Here is a 23,456-nt window from a genome sequence, read left to right as displayed (position 1 = left end):
TTATTTACCATGCGTTTGCCTTGTCTATGAAATTTCATTTGTTATTTCAGCAAATAATTGTGTGCGCACGGAAAAGCCAAACAATTTTTTTCCTTTAACCTACGATCGTAACTTTACACGCATAGGTGTTTGAAATGGTACTTGATCTCAAATCCAACGACTATCAAGAGTACGTGGATGTTTATGATAGTAATTGTGAAATTTATTTATTAAAATACACGAAAAATAATGAAAATTCGGTCAAAGTTCGTGAGAAAGGAAACAAACTGCAGAACAGCAAGGAACACAATGACAAGGTGCACCAGGATATCTGGCGTCTCTATACAAAAAGTATAGCTCTAGCTTCGCCCGGATCCGAGGAATTAGCTCTGGCTTACGGTAATCGAAGCTATATCATGCTGCATCTCGCTAAATTTGACGAGTCCATCAAAGATATCGAGCGAGCTCTGCTCGTGACGAGATCCGACGGTCTCAAATGTAAACTTTTGTGCAGAAAAATGACTTGTTTGGCTTCGATCGGTAGCAGAAGCGAAGAAAAGCAATCAACTTGGTAATGCATCTACAACGTTTTGTAGGCGACATACTTTGTAACTTGACTTCTTGATATTTTTTCAGGTATGATATTCAAAATATTGTCGTTAAAAACCACGACCTCATTTCAACTAATGTAAAGTTAGCTAACGCAATAGAGAGTGCAAAAAAACTCGTTGATCAAGACTTGAGTAAAGTCGATTTCAGCGAATCGGTGAGACGCCATATGGAAGACAGAGTTTTAACTAAAATCCAAAGTGACGGAAAAAAATCTTGCTTGGTTGCAACTCAGCTCATTAGACCAGGTGAAACATCCGTTGTGTCGAGAAAATTTTATCTGACAGCGCCGAACAGCAAAAAATTTTACGCCTACTGTGCCCATTGTCTGGTCTTGGTATGGACGGCCATACCCTGCGACCGTTGTCGAATAAGCATGTATTGCTCGGAAAGCTGTAAAAATAATGCTTGGCGTGAATATCACGACGTCGAGTGCGCCGTTTTGCCGCATTTGCAGTGCATTCGAGATAATTTATATTATTATCAGGTGATGGCCCTCAGGGCTACGATAAAAGCAATCAGAGAGTTTGGCGGAGTCGCAGCCCTTAGAAGAGAATCACTTTCTGGTTTCGATATAAATTTCGATGACACGAGCTTTGCAAGTTTTTACAATCTGAACAGTGAAGTCGTGTCAAATTTTTCAAAAAATATTATTAAATGCACGTGTCACTTGCTCGTGATGCTGGTCAAGTCGACTGATTTTTTGGTCGAGAATTCGTCCAAGTTTAGCAGCTCTGAACTGGCAGCCAATTCCGACATCACCTTCATCACTGGGCTTATCTATAAATGCATCGCTATATCTTCGCTCAATGCCTATTACGTGAGCAAACAAATATTTTCACATAAACTTAGATACGACTTTTACTTAAGGTTCATTTCAAAAATACCTCGACAGGTGGCAGCGAGCGGGACTTGTGATCATTACGAAGACCCTAATTTGTGCTTGAAAAATCGTTGCTGCGCCCGAGGTGTAATCGTCTGCCCGTTAGCTTGTTTAATGTCGAACGATTGCAACCCTAATGCAGAACTTTGTTTCACCGAGGATTGCAAGCTCGTTTTTTTGTGCACTCTATCAATTGCCAAAGACAATCAAGTATACCTCGTCGTTTCATTTTACTACTGTTTCATTTGTGACATTTTTTACTTTGATCGTGATTTCGTCTTATCTTGTTCACTTAGATAAGCATCAGCTATTTCGGCACTTTTTACGATGTCAACCTGATGGATCGACAAGCGCGGATGCGCATCGAAAAGTGCCGAAGTGAATGTAACTGTCAAGCTTGTAAAGAAGCTTGGCCTTCAATGAAAGATCTCGCGAGGTTCATCGTTGTAAGTAAAATAAAAACGTTTATCAGTATTTATCGTTAAAAATGAAAATTAGACAATCTTACATTTTTGAAGAATTTAAATGGAATTAAAAGCTCCTACGAAGCGCTTAGCGAAGAGATTATGTCCAAGTGGAAAAGTTTGATAGAATATTTGGAAGCCAGCGAAAATTTTGCGCCAAAAGAGCAAGATTTAGTGGCTTTTGGGCAAGATGTGCAAAAAGTCATTGATGTTGTTGGTCAACCACATTTTCTGACCACGACCCTGATCATTTATTTGATTAAAATTTTTAAACGACTATATGAGATAAAGAGAATTGTTGTACCAAATAAATGTTGGTAATGTAATCAACTCATATTTAATAATGAGTAAGTATCTTCATTACACGATAACTTAATTGTAATATAGTAAATTTCATGGGTATCCCTACGTGTTCTACATTTGATTGCAATAAATTAAATACCATTGCCTTGATTGATAATATCTATTAAATAATAAAAATGACATGATAAAGTTCAAGTTTAATTTTTGCGCGTAGCAGTCCCATAGAATAAAAATGATCATCTTCTGTGTTTTTATTTTTTAAAAATTGATTGATCAACAGAAATATGTGGATAAATTATAACAAATAAATACCAATCTTATGTACACCAATAAACAATAACTGGCATTTAATAGCTTTTAATAAATCAATTTATACATCTTAATAATCATTTTTCATCGCATACATAACTTCATAACATGAAATTAAATTCTCGAAATTGTGTACTAAATGAATTTAATGAAAATAGATGTTTTTTTTACGATTTATGTACACAGTTTAACAAAGCTTTGTAAGCACAAAAAAGTGCTACAATTAACTATATTTCACATTAAAAATACTAAAAATAGACTTTTTAGACTGATTGACTATACGTAGCTGAGCATTTCAACCAATCTTAAAATCTACACATCTATTAAATGCTATTGTCAATGAACTTTTGGCATTTGCAATAAATAACTGATAAAATTATTTACAATACAAATTTTAAATCAAAAGTATTACTTTCTTGTAAAAGCAACAGCAAACGTTCGATTCTCTTTCATTGAATGAATTAGATCTAATTTCTTAAAATGTAAATATAATATATAATATTTATAAACATGTACGTGAAGAGTTAGAAAAAGTACTTGCATGAATTCAAAATATACGTGAATGATATATGGATAATCTTCTCAAGATGTTGAAGAACAAGTGGCTTTTGTACATTTTCATGCAGTCATAAAAAAGATTTTTTGTACCCTTGATATACAACAATGTTTTTTGAACAAAAAAATAAACATTAACTACATACATACTACTAGTGACAATTAAACTTGGCGTTTAATCAATAATCAGATCGTTCTTAATATTAAAAACATGTTGAACTTAAAACTATAACGTTGATAAAAGGATCATTTTTTGAAAACAATTTTAAATTAAATGCTTAAACTTTTTAAATACCAAGATACAGCTATTTCATATTAATTATTTTTGCAGTATATGCAATTTGTCGATACATGACAAGAGCAAGAAAAAATTCTATAAAACGTAGACGTCAAAAAATTATGAAACATCTGATGAATTTGAGAAACATTTATCGATCCCACTGTATAATTATCATTTAATTTAAAGTTTTGCATTTTCATCGTCTTCATTTTTGTGCTCATCCTTTGGTTGTTCGTTGATATGCTTCTCTTCATCGGACATATTAGCACTCTTTGATTTTGAGGCGGCGACATCGTTCCAAGATTGAATCTCGGTTGACCCAAAGATCCAGAATAGTGCGGTTGCAGCAACAAAGATCACAGCTGATATCCAGAAAACGACGCGCCACTCTTCAATGCCATTCTACGTTGGGGAAAGTAAATAAATACGACATCCTTTTTTTATCAACAAACAATTTAAATGAAAAATTGAACTTACGTTTTGATTGGTAAGCGCACCGATAACAGCTGGAATGATGAAACCGGAGAAGCTACCAAATGTATTCATAATACCGTAGAGTGACCCAGCAAAGTTGGGAGCTAAATCTTGGTGGTTTTGCAAATTTGTCTGACAAGCAGCGCCGTTGAAAGTTAATGCCAAGACCATAAATGCTATAGCTAAGTAACGATCGCAACCAGCGTACGTAACGAACAATAACGATATGGCTGGACCAACGTGGGCTATTTATTTGAAAAACATAAATAAAAATATCATTTACTGTATCAAGTAATTCCCCGAACAGGCGAATTTATCTTAATAAATTACTTGGACTGAACTTACAGAAAAGCATGAAAAATCGTCGCATCCAGCCGAGAGACATGAGACTCTTGCTGCGTACATAATCACCGGCCGCTGCGAATAGCACACCGGCTAGTAATCGAGCGATATAAGGTAAGCCTGTCAATGCTCCAGCCTGTGAAAAAAAACATCATTATTACTGTTGCTAATCAGCAGATTAAAAATTACGTTCTCACAACTTACATTTTTCATGTCAAAGCCAAGAATTTCCAAAGTGTATTTGGGTCCATTAGTAGAGATGAAGTAGATACCCCACATGTTGGCAAAGTGTGAGAACAGAAGTGCGAGGAAAGGCAAGGACGTCGCAATCGATTTAATGGGTAGTGGGTGCTGAAAGAAGGAAAAATATCAATGCAAACCTTGCCGATTGGAATTTCGAATACAATCTAGTCAAAGCGAACCTTCTGCTTGCTGACGGAAGTACCAATCTGTTCTTTGATGTAATTCCGTTCCTTTTCTGTGATGGTAGGATGCTGGTCAGGCGTGTCGTAAGCCAAAAGAACCCAGAGCAGATAAAAGATGAGCATGAGGCCACTGGTCACGTAGTAAGCCGTCGTCCATCCGTAGTAAGCTATGATGAGACCACAAAGCGAGAGAGTAACGAAGGTGCCGAAGGGCCCACCCTGCATAGTCCACACAAACATGCCCTTCTCTTTGGGTGGCACCCATCGGGCGATCATAGCATGAAGAGCTGGATAAACGGCACTCTGTGAACGATAAAAGGTAATGGGTTAAAAAAGAAGCCTCGACCTTGTGCGGGCACATGTCAACTGTGCGAAACAAAACGGCTGACTTGCTTCTTTAAATATAAACGCAGAGCGGGCGCATCCATCGCAGGTCTACGCCGAAGATGGGCTCTAGATCGATTCTCGGTTTATTTTTAAAGAAGAGACAGACGATGCATAGGCGCAAACATGTACATTGTATTAAAGCCATTAAATAGAGCGAGTGGCGTTGAGAGATGCGTTCGTCTATTTTTTGATTATTATTTCTTTGACACTTTAGTACTGTGTCGCTCGAATTGTTTCATTTATTGTGGTCTATATTACAGCGATCTATTGATTTACGAGTCGCGCCGGCTGGATTTTTATTCGAATCGTTAACTCAACGCTGCTACATAGGTGTTCGTGTGTATGTGTGTGTGTGTATGTGTGTGTGTGTATAGGACCAATTTTCATGAACACGAGTGAGAAAAAAGTCTCGCGCGCTCGACACAACAAAGTTGATTTTCTCAAAACATCGTTACGTATACGTGCACGAGCGTTAACATAACACACAATCGGTCAACCTTGACACGTCCACGTTGACGTTTGTGTAGCCAGAAGAGCGTGCGCCTATTGGACATTCGTTTGTGTTACTCTCGCGAGTCCAATTCTTTTCCGCCATCCTCTTGTTACAAACGCGGCTGTACTCACATGCGTGATTCGTGCAACTATATTTACGATTTCCGTTAACACCCGCGGCTCCGGCTGGCCAGCAAGAAATCATGTAGCATAAGTCGAGATAGAGTACTCGGAAAAATATTTTTGTCTTTAGTCACGTTATTAGATGAACTCTAACGCAACCTGAACTCCCATCATCAACGATTCATTATACTCACTCCAAAGAAGCCAGAGATGAATCTAAGAGCAAATACAAGCATCCAATGTACACCAGCAGCCCAGGGAACGAATAGATTAAGTACAGCTGGTATCAGTGTCGCAAAACTGTAAAAAGAAAAATTAAAAATTGAAAATGTTGTCACGGGTTAATTAAAAAGTTGCAACTGGTCTTACGCAACGACTCTGGCGCCACCAAATCTCTCGGCGAGCATACCCGCTGGTACACTGGACGGGATGGTTCCATAAAAGTAAGCTGCCAAAAGCTGTCCCTGGATGTGCTGATTCCATGGGTAGCGTTCGCCGTACTGACAAAGCAAATAAAAATTCATTACTATTAAGTCCGAAAAACGAAAATTTGTATGAAAAAATAAAGAAAATTACATCGGGTATTTCAGCGGGTCCAGTGAAATTGTGAGTCGAATTTCCTCTGGCGATGGGACACACTGCCTCTTTTGCCTCCTTTTTGACGCTTACCATAGCCACGATGATAATAGACAAGTTTGTCCTTATCACGTAGGAGAACATGCATGCGAAGAACATAAGCGATCCGAGGACCGCTCGACGCGGTATGCGCTCTAAAAATTGCAAATATTATTTCACAATTTAAAAGTCTTCATTTTCACAGGCTATCTTTTCAGATTTTCAAATTATAATTAACAAATTTTTTAATTTTTCAGATTCCGATATTATTTTTAAATTTTAACATTTAGAAGATGGAAAAAAAAATTCGCTCGATTTTGGTCATTTTTAAAATTCTATTTTGAGATTTCCTTATACATTTTTCTTTAGCTAATCACAGGTTACAAAATAACTGAGGGACTTATAAAATAAATCTCTGTCAATGCCTATACTAGTGGTTGTAAAACTCACTAATTTTTTTTTACTATTAAGTCGTATTAATAATTAAAATAATAGTTAGAATCTGAAAATAATACTTTAGTCTTGTTCTACGCACATTAAATACCTATTAAATAATTTGATTCATCTATGAAGATTGATTTAATTATAGGAGTTCAAAGGTAATAAAATATGAACATGTAATGTTACAATGTTAAAAATATTGAGTAGAATTTTTGTGAATTGAAAGTTAATTTTGTTACATTGCCACAGTGAAAATTGAAATTTTTTAACGAGATACTGCCGTTGGGATATAATTCGTTTAAAAGAAAATAAAATAGAAGAACGAAGCATTGATGCAAGTTTTGAATTGTATGCACGCTATAAGTACGAGTGCTCGCTCGAGCTATATAATGGACACACATATCGAACGATGATCCGCATGCCAGAAGGTTAACGTTCTCGCCGACGTCGCGACGATTTGTCGTCATGTAATACGCCCGCAAGTAATAGCCGGCGCGCGATATACGTGCGAAAGAAATGCAACGAGTTTTGCACTCTCTTTCTGCGAGACGCGCGATCGAGAAAGCATTTTTTGCTCGCGTTCCACGCGTACGCAGACGCATAGCTCCTCGGGTTCTGATCGCGTATCAAATATATGTTTAAACATCACACTTGACACCAATCATAACTGCCGCGGCATTTATGTAACTTATGACCATACATAAATGGATCACGGGTGGGTTACATAGAGACTCGTGCATATTGAAGCACAATCAATGATGTATAAACTAGACGTAATAAGTAGGCTTCGCGGCCGATAAAATTGTGTTTATTGCTTATAATATCCTCGTGTCGTCGTTCCGAGAATCAACAAAAATATATCTGTAATAATTGGCCTTTTTTTATAAGCATGTGTACGTGCATGAGAGGCAAAAGGAAAAAATTGCAGCTATTTTGGATTAGTGGTTTATGCTAACGAGTTCGCTCGACTTTCGTATTACGAGTAAATACACTTATACTTAATATTCTGTCCGAGATAAATAACATGACGTCGTTTACTGTATTTTTTATTGAGATATATGCAATTTTTTCGAGACGTATGCCTATCGAATATACATTTAATGCAGAGTAACAATTTCTATAGACATTTTGTCAATCGTGCTAAATATTATATGAATAAAAAATAAGTTGATGGTGAAAAATCTTACCGTGTATTCTCTGATACAGGCCCATATTGACGATTTATCGTGGGCCTCCTTCTAGTACTAAGATCGATTCCAAAGTTAAGGCCACGAATGATCAACGGCTTATGATGATGAGGCTTGCCGAGCGCAGCAATATAACTCCGATGACGATACGACGACTACTGCCTGTCTGCAAGAAATATTTATAATCACATTACTAAATGGTATATCGATCATCGACAGTGGTACTATGGTGGTGGTAGCAAGATATTTAAAAAGAATCATGTATTTCATTAGCGCGCGGGGGACTATTAACTACAAATGAGAGGCTCAATTAGTCGCAAGATAAGCATGTCTCCAGCGAGGCGTGTGCAGCACAGGCCATAGAAAATTTCTACTTCATTGGGGGAATCGATTTTCTGAAACAAAAACGGCCCTTGTGGTCGCTCGTTAGAAAGAGCCTGATAAAATACCAATTAACAGAGCAACAATTGTGTTCAATAAAAAAGAATCTTTCTCCAACGACCCATCGAAATTAGCCTTTATGTGCGATACTTTTAAAATTATTTACTAATATTACTGTGAAAATAATTATGAATATTTGCTTGAAAAAAATGTCAAGGAGAGCCTTTATTTTGTGTTAATGATAATCAACGTGCTATCTTGTCAAGTTTAGTTTGATTTCGACTGTACTCAAGAGTAAATACATGGTAGCCTTGCAAAAGCGAGAGAGTAAACTCGTGTAAAAGTCTTGAATGGCTTTTGTCCGTTCTAACAGTGAATAAACAACGGATACCGAGTGTTAATTCAGCAAAAAATTGTAGTAATAACGTAATGATGGTCATGTAACTGCTCGTATATATGTGAAGATAATAGCCAATGTAGCAGCGATTGATTCAACTCGAAATGGATTTGAAATTATTTTTTATCGTTGCCCGATGCATCTCGAAAATGCTTGTTTGTAACAGGAAAAAATAATTAAAAAAATACAAATCTTTGCAATTGCATAAGGCCGAAGATCGAAGTAAATAAAAAAAGAGAAAAAATGTCTTCGTATCAAGTTCGTTCGATAGCTAATATCAAAAATCACGATAAATTCAAATATTAGCGGAAAATATAAAACGAAAAGGCTTTTAAAATCTCGAAAGCAATTTAAAAATAATAATTTAAATATTTACAACAAGAAATTTGTTTTTTGAACGAGCCAAATTGAAAGTTTTGACAGCTCGAGATGAATGCCATTGGTTCATAGTGAGATGGTGCCACGAATCAAGCAAACTTTATGACACAGATATTGCGAAATCATCAAACTATTTTTTGATAAAATTCATAAACGTTCAACAAACTAAAGACGCTATCTTCCGAAACGAATTGGCGGGGGTTTTTCAACTTTACCTCGAGAGATCGAGGCTCACCGGCGCTAACATTACATACGCATGCTTTCGACGTGAGGCCTAGTGCGCAAAATCACCTGACTATTTTTGTGCATTGTAGTACCCGAAATAGCACGTGTTTTGGTGTTACTGTATCTTCGAGGGGGAGTAAACCGTTTGCATTACTACTAATAGCGTCGTAAGCTTTATTATGATGCGACTAAATCGAAGCACTTATCGATAATTAAGACAAAGCTTGGCTTATCATGTGCTTTGAACGGTTAATTAATCACCATTTAAATGAGTATATTATTGTCCAAAGATAAGATCAGATAAAATCAGGATGAGAAACATCGAACGCTGTCACGTTCTATCAATGATTACACAAACAGGCGGACGAAGAAATAAGACAGTAAGCAGAGAGCATCGAAGACTCGTGCGTGTGCAGCAGAATGCAGCGCGCAACTTTCTGCCGAATGCACTTTTACGATCTGCAGACACGTCAAGACTTGCGATGTCAATTTAGTCACCAGACACATAATTATACTACGATTCGATTCAACATGAATGTTTCGTTAGCGCATACACAGTACACTCACAGCCACACACACGTAGACTCGTTAACGACAGACGATTGGGTGAGCACGAAAAAAATTGCTTGAATAATGAAACGTATAAACGCGCATGAGTCGAGAAAAGTAAAGAATTATAGATATATTGGTTCGTTATGTATTCGTATGTGTACCGTTGGTATATAGTCGGGCGCAGCTCGGAAGCGACTGAAATATCGCACAGAAGCGTTTGGATGGTATGTGCCGGCTAAGCAGAGACAAGCGCGCCACACGCATACTATATAAGTATATAGCGGTGAGCGTTTCACGCACACGTAGGTATTAACAGCGAGCAGAGTGCAGCAGACGCTCAGCTCGTGCTAGACACACACACATGTACACGCTTACGTGCGTGACGACTGACGAGCACGGCTATGTGGCGAGAGGTCGTGCCTCCAAGCTGACACGCATTAGTAATAATAATGATAGCACACGAGTCGACCGAACATCCGCGCGAATGCGAGCCCTCGCAGCTTACGCTGTATATAGGCTGAACCTGAAGGGGACGTGCACTATATATATATCAATAAGTCAACAACCACGTGCACGTGGCTTTCGTCTTTATGCGAGTATATCGTAGGCGCGTCGCGACCGAAAACGGTGACGTTGCCTCGATTCGTCCTTTGCTCGTGGGACATGTATCTTCTTTCTAGTCTGATTGAATTTTACTTCCAATTTCAATGATCGAGGATCCGAGTTCACTACGCCGAAAGCATATGAATTTCAATTGACTGTGTTTCTATGGTACAGGGCCACATGCGTGCGACGCGACATTTTGTGTCCTTGATTCGGCGAAAAACAAGCTCGCAATAATATATATACGCTCCGACACGGTGGAACAAACAAATCTCAGCGAGTATTGATTCACCTTGCGCTCATGTGCTTCTGCCACTCGTTTGCAATATGACGAAAGATACCGCAACAGTTTGAGCGCGAAAAATTTTGCCACAAAAATACACATCACTCGACTCTATAGGGGATCGCTCGCGTGCCAACGTAAATGGCGTGAGCGAGTGCAGTCTGTCCATAAAAGGGTGCCTCACCACGTGACAATGACGCCTGCCAAAGTATAGTGACTCGTGACGAGCCGTCTTTTGTACGCTCGACGACTTCGGCAGCAATTTGGCGATCCATCAAACAACCGTTTCATCACGATACAAGGGCCTGTTTCAGTAATTGTTCATGCGATTAAAAAATTAACTCGAAAAAGCTTCGAATCGCCATGGATATTAATATAAAGAAAACGATCCTGTAAACGCCACATGAAAAATTTATAATTGGAGCATAATAATTTGTCTTATTTGAAGATGAGAATTGCAATTAAATGGAAAATAAACATTTTGTTGCGCGTATCTTATTGAAACGTCGGAAGCAGCAGTATCATCATAACCTAAAATGCTTCGTTTTCGGGTTACTTATAAAACGTAAGAATTCAGCAGAAAATGAAGCAACGAGTACATCGATTGAGCTGTGCCCGATCGTCCGCTAACATCCTTATCTCTGTTTCTTTAGTAGGTGAGGCAAATTGTCGCGCGAAATGGGACGCCTGTGCAGTTTCGAGCTTGCACTCCACACACGCACACAGTCGGAAGACGACGAGCGCTCGGCACTTATATAGGTAAACGATGAACAGGTGTCCTGCGTTTGTTTACACGAAGCCGTCGTGCGACACTCAACTGCACACCCACACCCACTGCACTTACTGCCGAGTTTACGAGGATGCGTGGCAGTCACTCGACGATGTATGGATCGAACCACGACATAAGCTTGCGCTTAAAAAATCAATGGGTCGCGCGCGAGTTTTACTGCATATCGACGATCGCTCGCGAACCGAGACTCCTGCGGAGCAGCAACAAGGCACTCCTCGCTGCACATTTGCTGGACTGCAATTTCGGCGCCGCCGTCCTGTGCTCTGCGCTCGCGAGACTATCGCAGCTTCTTTCCATCCCCTCCATTTCTCGCTTCGGAGCGCGTCGCTCTCCGTTCGCTCCCCGACTTGGCTGATCGAGTATTATTAAACACCCTCGTGCGTTTGCGCATCATACTGCAATATCAACATTTCTTTGCTTATAGCATGGAGATGTCGTGAAAAATCGAAATAATTCGTCGACACGAATGAAATATTTTTCTACAATAATACGTCTATCTTGACCCACGTGGCTATAAAAATCGACCTATGAAGAAATTGTGCGAGAGTATAGGTTGTGGAAAAATGCTTCAAATTATAACTCATTCCCCAAGGCGATTTACAACTTTCGGCGGACTTATGGGGAAGACCTGATTCTTTTACCAATCTATTTGGTGTGCAGAGCTCATTTCATAATATCACAATGTGCGATCCTATATCTATGAGACATGCACGATGCGAGATCGAAGTAATTTAAGTGTACGCGAGTATTTTTGGTTGAAGTTTAACGCAAAGATGCAAGGGCCTATTTTGCCACTGGTATCGCCAAGTGCAGTTCCAGCTTTGATGCACTCACTATATACACTTCAGTAAATTAGCAGTCTGTTGAGTCGCCAAGAGTAGTTCAACGAACCTAATAGTGCCAGCTGCGATAGCCACGCCAACGTATCTTTTATCTAGTACTCATATAAATCATAAGTCACGGTGTGTTATCATAATTTTATGCTCAGCAATAAAAGTGTGAAAGATTCTACATTGACATCTCTTCCATGCACGTGGCTCCTGATCGTTGTCTTATACGAGAGTATTGTCACATACGAATTAAAAGATTTAACATAGTTATAGATTTTTATTCCAACTCGCAAAAATAGTGTTAGCAGACGGTGATTGAAATAATAACGTACACAAAGAAAATTACAAGTAACTTACAATTAACTTACACCCTGGTCTTCTCCTCGCTCAATGATGGTATTTCTCATACGCTGTTTTAAACGGTGTTGAATAGTTATCTTCAGAAGATGTACTTGTATTAACTTCGCGTAAAAGGTATTTTAATTTCCGAAATATTAATTTAAACTTCGGCTTGAACTATTGACTCTGGTATAATTTAGTAAGACTGAATTTGCATTGTTAGCAGAGGTACAGCTAGGCTAACTCTCGTCTAATACTCACGTGCTTACTGCTCAAAGTCAAAATCCAGAATGAAAAAAGAATGCACGATTGTCTACGACATAAGGCCCAATAGTCGTCTCCTTTCTCCCAGACCAGACCCAAAAATGAGTCTTGGCGACTCTAGAATCTTCTCCCAAGTCCGTCGACGAACCACGTTTCTCATTAGATCATAAAACACATGCCATGCTCTCGTGTGCTCTAATCATAAATTCATTGAGATAGAGAGACATTTTATTATCCTGTTACTTTAGATATCCGATCTTAGGCCAGCTCCGTTTGCTCAGCTGGCCGTATCATACGGCATCTTTGCTGCTATTTCGACACATCGTAAAACTCAAGCGTTGGTCAGATTTTTTTTATGATGCAGTTGTGTTAAGTATGCGTTCGCATGACAGTATTAACTACGCGTCTCGTGACGTAACACATCAAATGAATTTCCCACTCGATTTGACAATGACTGCCTATTATTTGCACTCGAGCATGTAAACAGTTGACCTGACTATCTCTGTAAACAATATTACGTATTGATTAAGTCGTAGCGACGATCCGTTAGATGATTGAATTTATGCTTCGAGATACAGTTCGACTAAGTAAACGATACTTAACTTCATTGTTTTTTTTTTCGGTAAAAGGCGATATATCTTATATGAAAGAAAATCATCCAATAGGAAAAATGAAGATATGGATTCAGAAAAGCAACTGCAGCATCTGCAGCAAGCAGCACGAGCAGCTGGTAAACACGATGCCTTCGGTAATCGCACAGCTTGAACAGCTGAGAATGGCACCGGGATACGGACCACCGTACCCCATGAACCCGCAAGGACACTTTGACAGCAGCAGCGACAACAATATTTTTTTCAGCCGATCGAAAACGAGACCGAGACACGAATCGTCGTAGCCATCTATGCTATTGCTTTCCACTGTTTAGCACCGGCGACGTTTACTTGTCCCTCAAGCAGATCGACTTGTTCTCCAAGCTGACCAAGCTCGACCACTCGTTCGTCCAACACGGCCACGACAAGCTTTTCGAGCCCGTCCAAGAGGCGAGCCTGCGCGGCGATCACACGATGTTCCTCCTACAGATTCGCAAATGCCTATCCAAGCTCCAGATCATCTTTTAACTTTTTTCTTTTCGGTCGCTCTTATCCAAGAAAAATTAACTATCACGCGAAGCATGTGTGTAATTATTTTCTTCTTTCGATCGACAGCTTGAATTAAAATGACTCGCACTATTGCATACTGTATACCTACACGTACTACGTTGTAGCATTATATGAAAAATAAATGAAAGCTGACGTGTCTAACCAAACAACAATTCCATCGTCGTTTTAATTAAGCGCAAATTACTCCGGACGAATAGGTGTAGAAGGAAAAAAATAAACAATTTTGATCATCGTCGTTGAAGAGCATCGTTTGGTGTAGGCCGGTTGGCCTTGGGCTTCGTTGCACGCGCACGTGCACGAGGTCGTCGAGGACAGCTGGATCATGGAGAATCTGCGCCAGACGTTCGATCGGGAGGGTCGGCCCTTCATGACGAGCGAGTTTCCGCGCTTCTGGCGCATCGACCCGAAAATCTGGCTCGAGCAGGTCGAGGCGTTCTTCATCTGCGCGGGCATACGCAGCGACAGCGCCAAGTACCTGACCTTCGTGGCGAACGCCCACCACACCATACTGCTGCACGTGGCCGACCTGATCGAGAATCCGCCCCAGAGCCACAAGTACATGGCCATCAAGAAGCGCATCTGCGACGTCTTCTGCAAGGACATACTCGAGAAGCTGAGCGAGATATTCGAGGACAACATCTACGAGTGCAAGCGGCCCTCGGAGCTGCTCACGACCCTCAAGAATTACGCCTCGAGCAAGTGCACGGAGAACGACATCAAGGGCCTGGTGCTGCGCAAGATGCACCGCATCTTCCAGTACGAGTTCGAGAAGGTCGAGGACCTCAAGACCCTCGGCGAGAAGCTCGACGACGCGGTCAGGCGCGAGACCGTCGAGAGGGTCTTTCCCGACACGCCCGAGCAGTTCGCCAGGACCAGCAAGGACTTTCATCTCATGCAAATCAAGAACGCCATCACGGCCATGCAGTAACTAACGCAGCTCGCGCTCGACATTTTAAATATATACACTTATATGTAACGATCGCTGGCATTACGATTCTCTAGGATAATAGCTTAATCATATTTTTCTGCTTTCGTGATGAATAAAGTTTTTGCTGCTCCTCGCTCGTCGTGTATACACGACTCGTCGGCTCCATACATTGCTTACAACTTCATTTCAACTCTACTCCTCTCTCTCTCTCTCTCTCGCCTACAGTCTTTCAGGACTCGTTCCTCTACAAAGTGTCGATACAATGTTTCGGACATGATATTTTTGAAGTTTGCGGTCTGAGCCATTACAAGAAGTAAAAAGAAGTGGCTGTAGATCGAAGGGAAAGGGAGACGCTCGCCCGGAATAATAGTACAAGTGGTCGAATATTGGCGGGCCAATTATCCTCACGATCTGTAAACATAAGCATTCAGTTTTTCAAGTCCAAGGCAGTCGCTCGCTTCCTTCGGTCAGCTTTACAAGCCTTGTCGAAATTTTTTTTGCAGTCGTCCCGTAACATTGATAACGTTAGCTTCGTAAGTATGACAACGTCTACTTGACAACTAATTTTCCGACCAAACACACTGACTCTCGTTTCTTATCAGATATTTGCAATGGCAGCAGCAGCAAGTATCGACTTGCATTCTTTAAAATTTCCTTCTATATTCCGGATAGACATCGAAGTTTGGTTCGTACAAGTCGAGACATATTTCGAGCTGCTAAAAACGCTCGACGACGTCGAGAGATACAAAATCTTCATCACCCAATGCGAACCGGAGGTTCTACTTCACGTGGCCAATTACGTGAGGAGACAAGGTTCTTTCGGCTCTTACGCAGAGCTGAAGAATCAATTGAGGCTCGTGTACGGACGATCGCCCCGAGACCAGTTGAATAGCATCATCGAGTTGCACAAAAACCATCGACGACCGTCCTTCGTGATCGCGGCGATGAAGCGCTGGGACGACGGCCGACACAGCGAAAAAGACCTCGCGAGCATCTTTCTGAAGCACGTCAACGATTACACCGTCAATTTGAACAAGCTCAACGACATCGAGAAGCTGGACCAGCTGGCCGAGATCCTGGACCAAGTGGCCAGTCACAAGGGCGTCTTCAAACAGGACCAGAGCAGCGGAAAATTGTACGTCCTCAATCAGATCCGAGATCTGCTGAGAATTCTCAGCCCCAATCAGCTTCGTTGAACGTTGTAACGATTGACACTCAATAAAAAGTGCCTCTTCTAACAAAACAGCGAAAATAGTTTTGTGGCTTCTGCGCGAGCAAATTTTCCTTCCCACGAAGAGCCTTTCGAGGTCGGTGTCGAACGAGTCGTCGGTTCGTATGCGCGTATCACCATTCTAACGAGTCACTGTCACGCTTAAAAGTAAGTCCAAAGTCGTCGATTTTTCAAGCAAAGCGCGCGTATCGTCTTGGAAGGGCCATCGATCTCACAAAGTCTCTCTTCCATTAGAAAATAATCAAAGGCTATTCGCGTAAGCCAACAGTCGTGGGTCGATCGCACTACATGGTACGGTTTATACCGATTTTCTCGGCGCGGCAGGACTCGACTCGCGGCTCGGGCCTCGGCGTACACACTGCACAGCGGATATATAATAATCCGCGTTATGCACGCGATTGTGCGATTATCCGGGCGTTGGCGCGCATGCGCCTTCTCGTCCGTCCCCGCCGGCCTCTCGCAGTTTATAATGTTGCGCGCCAGCACTTGGCAGTCGGCGGACGCGCGTACACCTTATACATTACGCACACAGCATCGCAGCGCAGTTGCGCTTTGCGTTGATTTCGTTGTTGTTATTTTTTTTGGCCGAGCGAGAAGAGGTGCATCGGCACGCCGACTGCAGCAGTGCCTACGGAGCAGAACGCGATCGACTCGCGACCTTCGTAACAGAGCGCACGTATAAAGTCTCGGAGCGCGTCTTGGTCGCGGATATGCAGTTGGTTCGGTCGTAGTGTCCCGCGTGCACGATATCGCGCGAGCTCCCCAAGCCGACATCTCGATGACAACTGCACACCTGCAGGTAGCTGCGACTGGCCTTGGACGAGCGCCTCCAATTAGACGAAATCGCGCAGACTCTAATTAGAAGTCCAACTTAACTTGCAGTTATCCGAGTGAGTTCACGCGAGTGCAGTTTCTGTTCTCCGACTGCATGTGTTGCTAATAAGGACTCGCGCAGAGGAGTAGCTGCATAAAGGATAAAAATAAATGTAAGTTTATCGTTTGCGGCGAACAAGAGCCATCGCATGCCCAGCGAAGAAAAAGAGAAAGTGATGGCCGTACTTACATTGTGTATGCGTACAGCTTTCTTGCCGAGTTCTGAGTTTTGATGTTTTTTTTTTTTTTAAGCGCGAGTATATTATTCGGTGCGCCAAGTTACAGAGCCACGGCGACGTTGTAACGAGGCAACGGGTCGAGAAAAATAAAACGAGCTCATTAATCTATCCGAGGCTGCAAGTAGACCAGTGCTTGGGAGTTGCGATTATCGAGCGTCGCGAGGACGAGCTTATTCTACGTAGTATTCACCAAAACGTATTTTCATCATAATTATTATTCGTTGCTACTACGAAATCCGATATTTTTCCCAAGTATAGTGTAGCTTTGACGTAGCCGCTTCGAAAATTCTCATGCACGTACGATCGAGCGGTGTAGCTATCCGATGCCGGCAACTGGAAACGACGGGTGCATTTCACACCAATATCGCAGGTCGCAAGCTGTCCGAGCGCTACTCCACGATCGGAAATATCCGATCGCGATATCCGGAAAAGTCTTGGTACTCGCTCGATTTTAGCATCAAGGATTCGCTTGGACGCCTGTGCGATACACAGTTGCTGATTAATAAACAGATCGCGCAGCTTGATTTATACGAGCGATTTTAGTACGGCTACGCGATATAACGCGTTTATTTGTTGGCCGTCGAGAGCCGGCGAGAACAATAAGAAATAAAAAAAACCCCAACATAAACGTCAGCGCGAATATTTATGCAAGACAATAGCATGTTAAATTGCGAAAGGTGTGGTCAGGCATAAACGTACGTAATGTATATGTATACGTACGTGGCAAATTGTGCATCCTCGCAATTGCTGCACTCGATTTTCATTCGACTTTTTGTCTCGTATTGCTTTCCCTCTTTTTTCTCATTTTTAAAAGTTGTTTATAAACTGTATCTTGGATTTAGCAAATGATCATTGCTATAAAGAGAGAGACGCATTGGTCACCTTTTCAGCTCATTGTTGGTCGCGAGAATACATAATGTGTGAATGCAAAAAAAGCTTAGAACGAGAGAATAGAAAATTACACGTCAGAAAAGTGTCGTTCTCGCGCGAAAATTAACAGTTTGAACAGTGCAGCGGTACTGGGAGCAGCGTTCATAACTTCTTCTATATATATATCGAATAAACATTCGTTTGCCTCGTTCCGTTTTGCCAAGTCGTCAAAGCTCTACGAGCGGCGACTTGCGGCCCGTAAACGGTGCAATCAATTTTTCGACTCACCTGCGAACGATTACATTCTCTGTGTACGTTATGTAGAGTTGCTGCGATATCGTTGGCTGCGAGCGACGAAAATTTGCAACATGTCGACAACGATGACGACGAGGGGTCTGGCACTGCTCGTTGGCCTGCTGTTGATCGATGGAACAGCCGCTCGTGAATCCGACTACTGTTACTCCTACGAAAGCTACCCCTACGTTTCTATGGCCACGAAAACGGCCTACCAATTCGCCCATGGCAAAGCGAGGTTGCAGCCGGTGCCATGTGAGTACTGCGCTTATCTCCATTTGTAATTTTAATCGCTGCCTGGCATGAGTCGGAGAAAACTGCAGCAGCCGCACGTATGGACGCAGCCCGTGAGAACCATTTCCATATTTAGCTCATTGAGACGCCGCATTGTTCTAGGCGCACTTGACACGACACGGGCTGCGGTCATACGTGCGGCGGGCTCGACCTCGTCGACTCCGTCCAGGCACAAATTGAGAAACGATTACGATCTTTGCTCGGTGCAATAGCTTAAAACAATATGACATGTCGATGTTGCAGCCTGCACGCCCATTCAGATCTGGATTTTGGCGAGACACGGGACTCGATACCCCGACAGCGTGGACATCGGCAGGCTCGTTTCCCTCTCGAAGCTTCGTGACCAGATCCTCTACAATCACGAAACCCGCGGCCGTGAGTTCATTCGTGCAATCGTTATTTTCTTTTCCAGTGCTTAGGCCGATTAGTGCGATCACCGAAGGAGGAAGAAAAAATAGAGCTGCGCACACAAGACGAGATGTAAAGTTTAATAACGCATGATAGGTGCGTAGCGTACCGCAGTCGGCATACGAGCACAGTGTGTACGACATCTTCCTACGCTTCTGCACACGAGTATACCTATATAGGTGCGGAGCTAATCGGTTGTGCCGGAGCTAGGCAGCCGTCGTTGACCTACTCACAGCTCGGCTACTCCGCGTCGGTAATTTTAACGCTCGTTTGTGTATGGCGTATGCGCTGTATCAAGTACACGACTGTCAATAAAAAACACTCGAGCTGCCGCTGTTCTACGGTCATTACGCGCCTGCATCTACGCGTTCTATTAGCGGCCTTTCTTCTGACGATAAAGAAAGAAAATTGACTAATTGCATCGACGACTGTTTATTGACAGATGGTAGATTGTGCGACCAAGACCTGCAGCGGCTGCGCAATTGGAGGCCGAATCCCAACATCATCGAGTTCAATGCCGATCTGCTGACCGAGCAAGGCAACGAAGACATGAGATTGCTCGCCAAGAGACTCCAGAGCTATTTTCCCGAATTGCTCAGGACTAATTCGTACAGCGTCAGTTATCAGTCTTTCAAGGTATCCGACATGACTATACGATTGAATTTTATAGACGAAACTCGTCCTGCTTGAATCCCTCTAATTTTTCTCGAATTTGGCTCGCAGTTTCGATCGACGGCGACGCAACGAACCCAGGCTAGCATGGAGGCCTTCATGGAGGGCCTCTTTGGCCGGGTTAATGTCATACCACCCGAAGCCATACCCAATCCAGACAATCTTCTCAGGGTGAGTTTTCAAGAAAACGTCAGTTTTTTACTAAAAGCTATTACAATCGCTCGTTTCGACAAAACCGTAGGCTTACAAGCAATGCCCAGCTTGGCTGCGAGGCTCCGACATCGACGACGATGAAACTTCCGAAAAATTCAAGTTCGTTTCGGGACCTGAATACCAAAATCTCCTCAACAACGTCAGCAGTAGGCTAGGCTTTGCTTACGCAATACACAATGGTAGGCTGACCCGATCGTGAAACTCTCAATTGCACTCATATGTCGTAATTGATTCGGTTATTACTTTTCATAAAAAGATTCGATACAGCTGATGTACGACATGTGTCGCTATGACAAAGCCTGGAACATCGCCGAACTATCGCCCTGGTGCTCCGTCTTCAGCAAACAAGAGCTCATGATCCTCGAGTACACCGAAGACTTGGAAGAGTACTACAAGTCCGGTCCTGGGCGCGAGGTCAATTCTAAGCTCGGCTGTCCGCTTTTGAACGATATGTTCGATCACTTCAAGTAAGATGTACTCCCGTTTATCTTTGTTTCAAGTCATAGGTAACACATCTTTATCGCGCATCTGTATGTTTTATTTGTTTTTTCCGCAGAAATTTGGAGCGCGGCAACTTTAATAACGAGCCCAGGGGAATATTCTATTTTGCGCACTCGACTACACTGCTGAATCTGCTGTCTTCTTTGGACATCAGGAAGGACACGACACCGCTGCTGTCCCACAATTACCACTCGATGGAAAGGCGACGCTTCAAAACTTCGGAGATTGACGCGTTTGCCTCGAATCTCGTCGTGGTTTTCTACAGATGCAGCGAGCTGCAGCCCAACAAAGTCATGTTCTTCCTGAACGAGCAACCGGTCTATCTAGACGGCTGCAGCGTTGGACTTTGCGATTGGGAATACCTCAAGGGTCGATTTGGCCGCGAGGCCGACAAGTGCAATCTCGATTTCTGCTACAACGTCGCTTCCTCGTCCTTCTCAACTCTGCGAGTCGTCTACTCCACGATCGGCCTCGTCCTGTCCATGAGATTTTTAGGAGCTCTGTGATGTGTGATCGATTACGCGTCATTACTCATTGTTGTGAATATCAATTACAAGTGTCTGTTTGTGCACTCGATGAATGTTATTGCAACCGATACCTTTTGTACATATGAAGAATGAAAAGTGTTATTGCTACTTCAATTTTAACGCAACAATGTAAGATATGTTTTGCGAAATTTTGGATTGAACTTTGAGCTTTTAAATAGTCAATATTAACTTTCATACGCGATTGATTCTATCCGTTAAAAAAATACTTTACAGCGATTTAAAACAATTAGTTCTTAATTTTTATTAAAAACGCAAGCAAGAGTGCTGCAAGTGAACATTTGAAAGTTAACTTTTTCTAGTTGGATACATAAAAATAGCTAAATACATTGTTATAATATTATAGACCTTCAATACTAAGCATTTGATATATTTGAGCTACCTGTCATATTATCTTAAGTTATCGATTAGGTTAATTTTATTTTATCAGGTTTAATGGCGTTCGATGGTTCCTTGTCTACAGTCACTACCTCAGGCTAAGCATAAGATCAACTGTAAGTACTTGAGTTACTAATGGGTTACTAATAATAATTTTATGCATAAAAGCTGATGAAGTTGATCTCATTCTGAGCTTGAGGCTGCGCGCGTTCGTGTCCAAAGACCCACTGAAAAAAAATGAGACCACTTGAAACCAAATTGACCAATACAATGAATTGGAGACATAACAGGTAGTTTAAGAATATATCAAGTGCTAAGCCCTCTGAGTCTAATTTTCATGTACCTTCTGGACAAAATTAGATTTTTTAATGAACTCTTAAAAAAAGCTATTATGCCTGTTTCACAAAAAACTTTTTTTTTATTTTGCAGCCCAATGATGTTGATAGCAAAATATGAAAAATATAAGCTTTTTATTGACTCTTCAATTTCTAAACCAATGCAATTAATATTAAACAATTATGAACCAAGAATCATTAATTAATCGGGCGTATCTTTGCGTTGCCATACTATTAATTTTCATAAGATAAAATATTATCGTTGAAATAGATTAACGCACTTAAGTCTCTATCAACTATAAGATTATAATAATTTGTATTATACATGTCTATACTACTCCGTACAATAATAAACAGTTGTAAGATAATACTAGTCATCTAGTATTATCTAGAAGCGCTTGGTGTTATCTTGCCAACACTTGTAACGTTGCCTGACTAGACTAATTTTCCTGATATAATGAGATAAATGCTTATCACTTGATGAATCTATGAATGAAATTGAAAGATTTACTCTCCTACATGCAAATATCAAAAAATCACCTACCAAGAGAGTACAGATTTTCTGGTTACGCATCTCTATGGTCCAAAATAAAACTTTACTCTAGTACTTCAATAAATAGATCGTTTATGTAATCGAGTTTTTTAACTGAAATATGTTTTGAAACGACTATAACTTTCAAATTGACACTCTTTGGCGTGAAAAATTCAGATGATTAATTTTGCCTGATGTTAACTATTAAGTTTGAAAACAAGTCATTTCTGGTGATTCACAACGCTTACAGGTAAATTATCGAATAAATTTAGAGCATGAACTTTTTTGTTTTGTGTACTTTACTATTTATTTTACTTTCTTTTACTTATTATTTTCAACAATTGCTTTTTTTATTTCCATTATGTAGGAAACAATCGATTGTTTTACAAATAAAAAACTCGTGAAAAATGTACGAATTATTTTATTGCATAGGGTAGTCGGACCAATCAATGGCCGGGTACCAGTGAATGACCACATGATCAATTATCACTTATAAATTGAATGTACGAATGTTATTCTAATTTTTAATAGTTGTCGAACACGAAGCGATGTTATACCTATAATTTTAATCAACTTTCGACCCATATAAGTTGTATTGCGAGTACGCATAAAAAATATTGAACATTTTTTGTGGTCATTCACTAGTGTGAAGGGTCGATTTGCATACGACCAGTAAGTGACCGATTCTTTGAGAATACAATAGTATATAGGTTAAGTTTGTTATTAATCTACTTTTATTAATTTTTAAATAAAACCAATTTCGACCACTACTGATCTAGTAAAAATTATGTACGAATAGTATTGATTATTTAAACAAACGGCCGTAATGTTTAATTTAGTAAAAACGTTGTACGATAATGTATCGGTAATTTACGGGACGTCGACCGGTCAATCAATATGGAGATGTTTTCTAGAATTGATCAGTAACTGGCGTTTTCGAGGTGACACGTTAAATCACAATTTTTAATAATATTCATGATTCTAAAATGATTTTTCAATATTTTTAATTGATTGAACACTTAATTAACTATGCGATGATACATTTAGTTTTTTTTAGTCGCAATCATTAAATT

At 40.9% G+C, this 23,456-nt stretch overlaps 3 protein-coding genes across 9 annotated transcripts; 2 read left to right on the top strand and 1 right to left on the bottom strand.

Annotated features, from left to right (window-relative positions):
* The first annotated feature begins 134 nt into the window (after positions 1–134).
* LOC106657788 (SET and MYND domain-containing protein 4-like) lies at positions 135–2,256 on the top strand. The gene is made up of 5 exons (XM_023460794.1): positions 135–550; positions 616–1,408; positions 1,484–1,681; positions 1,768–1,917; positions 1,990–2,256. Exons 1-5 carry the CDS (start codon positions 135–137, stop codon positions 2,254–2,256), a joined length of 1,824 nt encoding a protein of 607 aa, XP_023316562.1.
* A 304-nt stretch (positions 2,257–2,560) lies between these two features.
* On the bottom strand, positions 2,561–12,956 carry LOC106657857 (putative inorganic phosphate cotransporter). 7 transcript variants are annotated; one of them, XM_023460844.1, is made up of 10 exons: positions 12,665–12,956; positions 7,869–8,034; positions 6,202–6,395; positions 5,995–6,125; positions 5,820–5,925; positions 4,621–4,926; positions 4,403–4,549; positions 4,202–4,334; positions 3,860–4,101; positions 2,561–3,784 (listed from the first exon to the last, which is right to left on the bottom strand). In XM_023460844.1, exons 2-10 carry the CDS (start codon positions 7,891–7,893, stop codon positions 3,563–3,565), a joined length of 1,506 nt encoding a protein of 501 aa, XP_023316612.1. In that variant the 5' UTR covers positions 7,894–8,034; positions 12,665–12,956; the 3' UTR covers positions 2,561–3,562. The 7 variants fall into 7 exon arrangements, with proteins under 7 accessions (XP_023316612.1, XP_014235029.1, XP_014235033.1 ...); XM_014379543.2 differs by lacking the exon at positions 12,665–12,956 and adding an exon at positions 11,532–11,704; XM_014379547.2 differs by lacking the exon at positions 12,665–12,956 and adding an exon at positions 11,287–11,496.
* A 3,782-nt stretch (positions 12,957–16,738) lies between these two features.
* Positions 16,739–22,280, top strand: LOC106657876 (multiple inositol polyphosphate phosphatase 1-like). Its single transcript, XM_014379571.2, has 8 exons — positions 16,739–17,215; positions 18,536–18,760; positions 19,043–19,174; positions 19,650–19,843; positions 19,931–20,050; positions 20,121–20,271; positions 20,349–20,559; positions 20,649–22,280. Exons 2-8 carry the CDS (start codon positions 18,580–18,582, stop codon positions 21,097–21,099), a joined length of 1,440 nt encoding a protein of 479 aa, XP_014235057.1. The 5' UTR covers positions 16,739–17,215; positions 18,536–18,579; the 3' UTR covers positions 21,100–22,280.
* Positions 22,281–23,456: the final 1,176 nt, after the last annotated feature.

This window comes from Trichogramma pretiosum, unplaced genomic scaffold (assembly GCF_000599845.2).
Source record: "Trichogramma pretiosum strain Unisexual culture from Peru unplaced genomic scaffold, Tpre_2.0 scaffold6, whole genome shotgun sequence".
NCBI lineage: Eukaryota > Metazoa > Arthropoda > Insecta > Hymenoptera > Trichogrammatidae > Trichogramma > Trichogramma pretiosum.
Note: the sequence above shows the minus strand (reverse complement) of the source record. Positions and strands in the feature narration are given on the sequence as shown.

What these genes read in the sequence shown, in the direction of transcription:
- LOC106657857 (XM_023460844.1), bottom strand. Translation starts at nt 7,893, where the DNA reads ATGGGCCTGTATCAGAGAATACACG. An exon ending in TCATCTCTGGCTTCTTTGGA is followed by an intron (nt 4,927 to 5,819) that starts GTGAGTATAATG and finishes TATCGTTCACAG; the next exon opens with AGTGCCGTTTATCCAGCTCT. An exon ending in CTTCCGTCAGCAAGCAGAAG is followed by an intron (nt 4,550 to 4,620) that starts GTTCGCTTTGAC and finishes TCCTTCTTTCAG; the next exon opens with CACCCACTACCCATTAAATC.
- LOC106657876 (XM_014379571.2), top strand. Translation starts at nt 18,580, where the DNA reads ATGTCGACAACGATGACGACGAGGGGTCTGGCACTGCTCGTTGGCCTG. An exon ending in CAATCACGAAACCCGCGGCC is followed by an intron (nt 19,175 to 19,649) that starts GTGAGTTCATTC and finishes GTTTATTGACAG; the next exon opens with ATGGTAGATTGTGCGACCAA. An exon ending in ATCCAGACAATCTTCTCAGG is followed by an intron (nt 20,051 to 20,120) that starts GTGAGTTTTCAA and finishes ACAAAACCGTAG; the next exon opens with GCTTACAAGCAATGCCCAGC.
- LOC106657788 (XM_023460794.1), top strand. Translation starts at nt 135, where the DNA reads ATGGTACTTGATCTCAAATCCAACGACTATCAAGAGTACGTGGATGTT. An exon ending in CTTCGCTCAATGCCTATTAC is followed by an intron (nt 1,409 to 1,483) that starts GTGAGCAAACAA and finishes ATACCTCGACAG; the next exon opens with GTGGCAGCGAGCGGGACTTG. An exon ending in ATCTCGCGAGGTTCATCGTT is followed by an intron (nt 1,918 to 1,989) that starts GTAAGTAAAATA and finishes ACATTTTTGAAG; the next exon opens with AATTTAAATGGAATTAAAAG.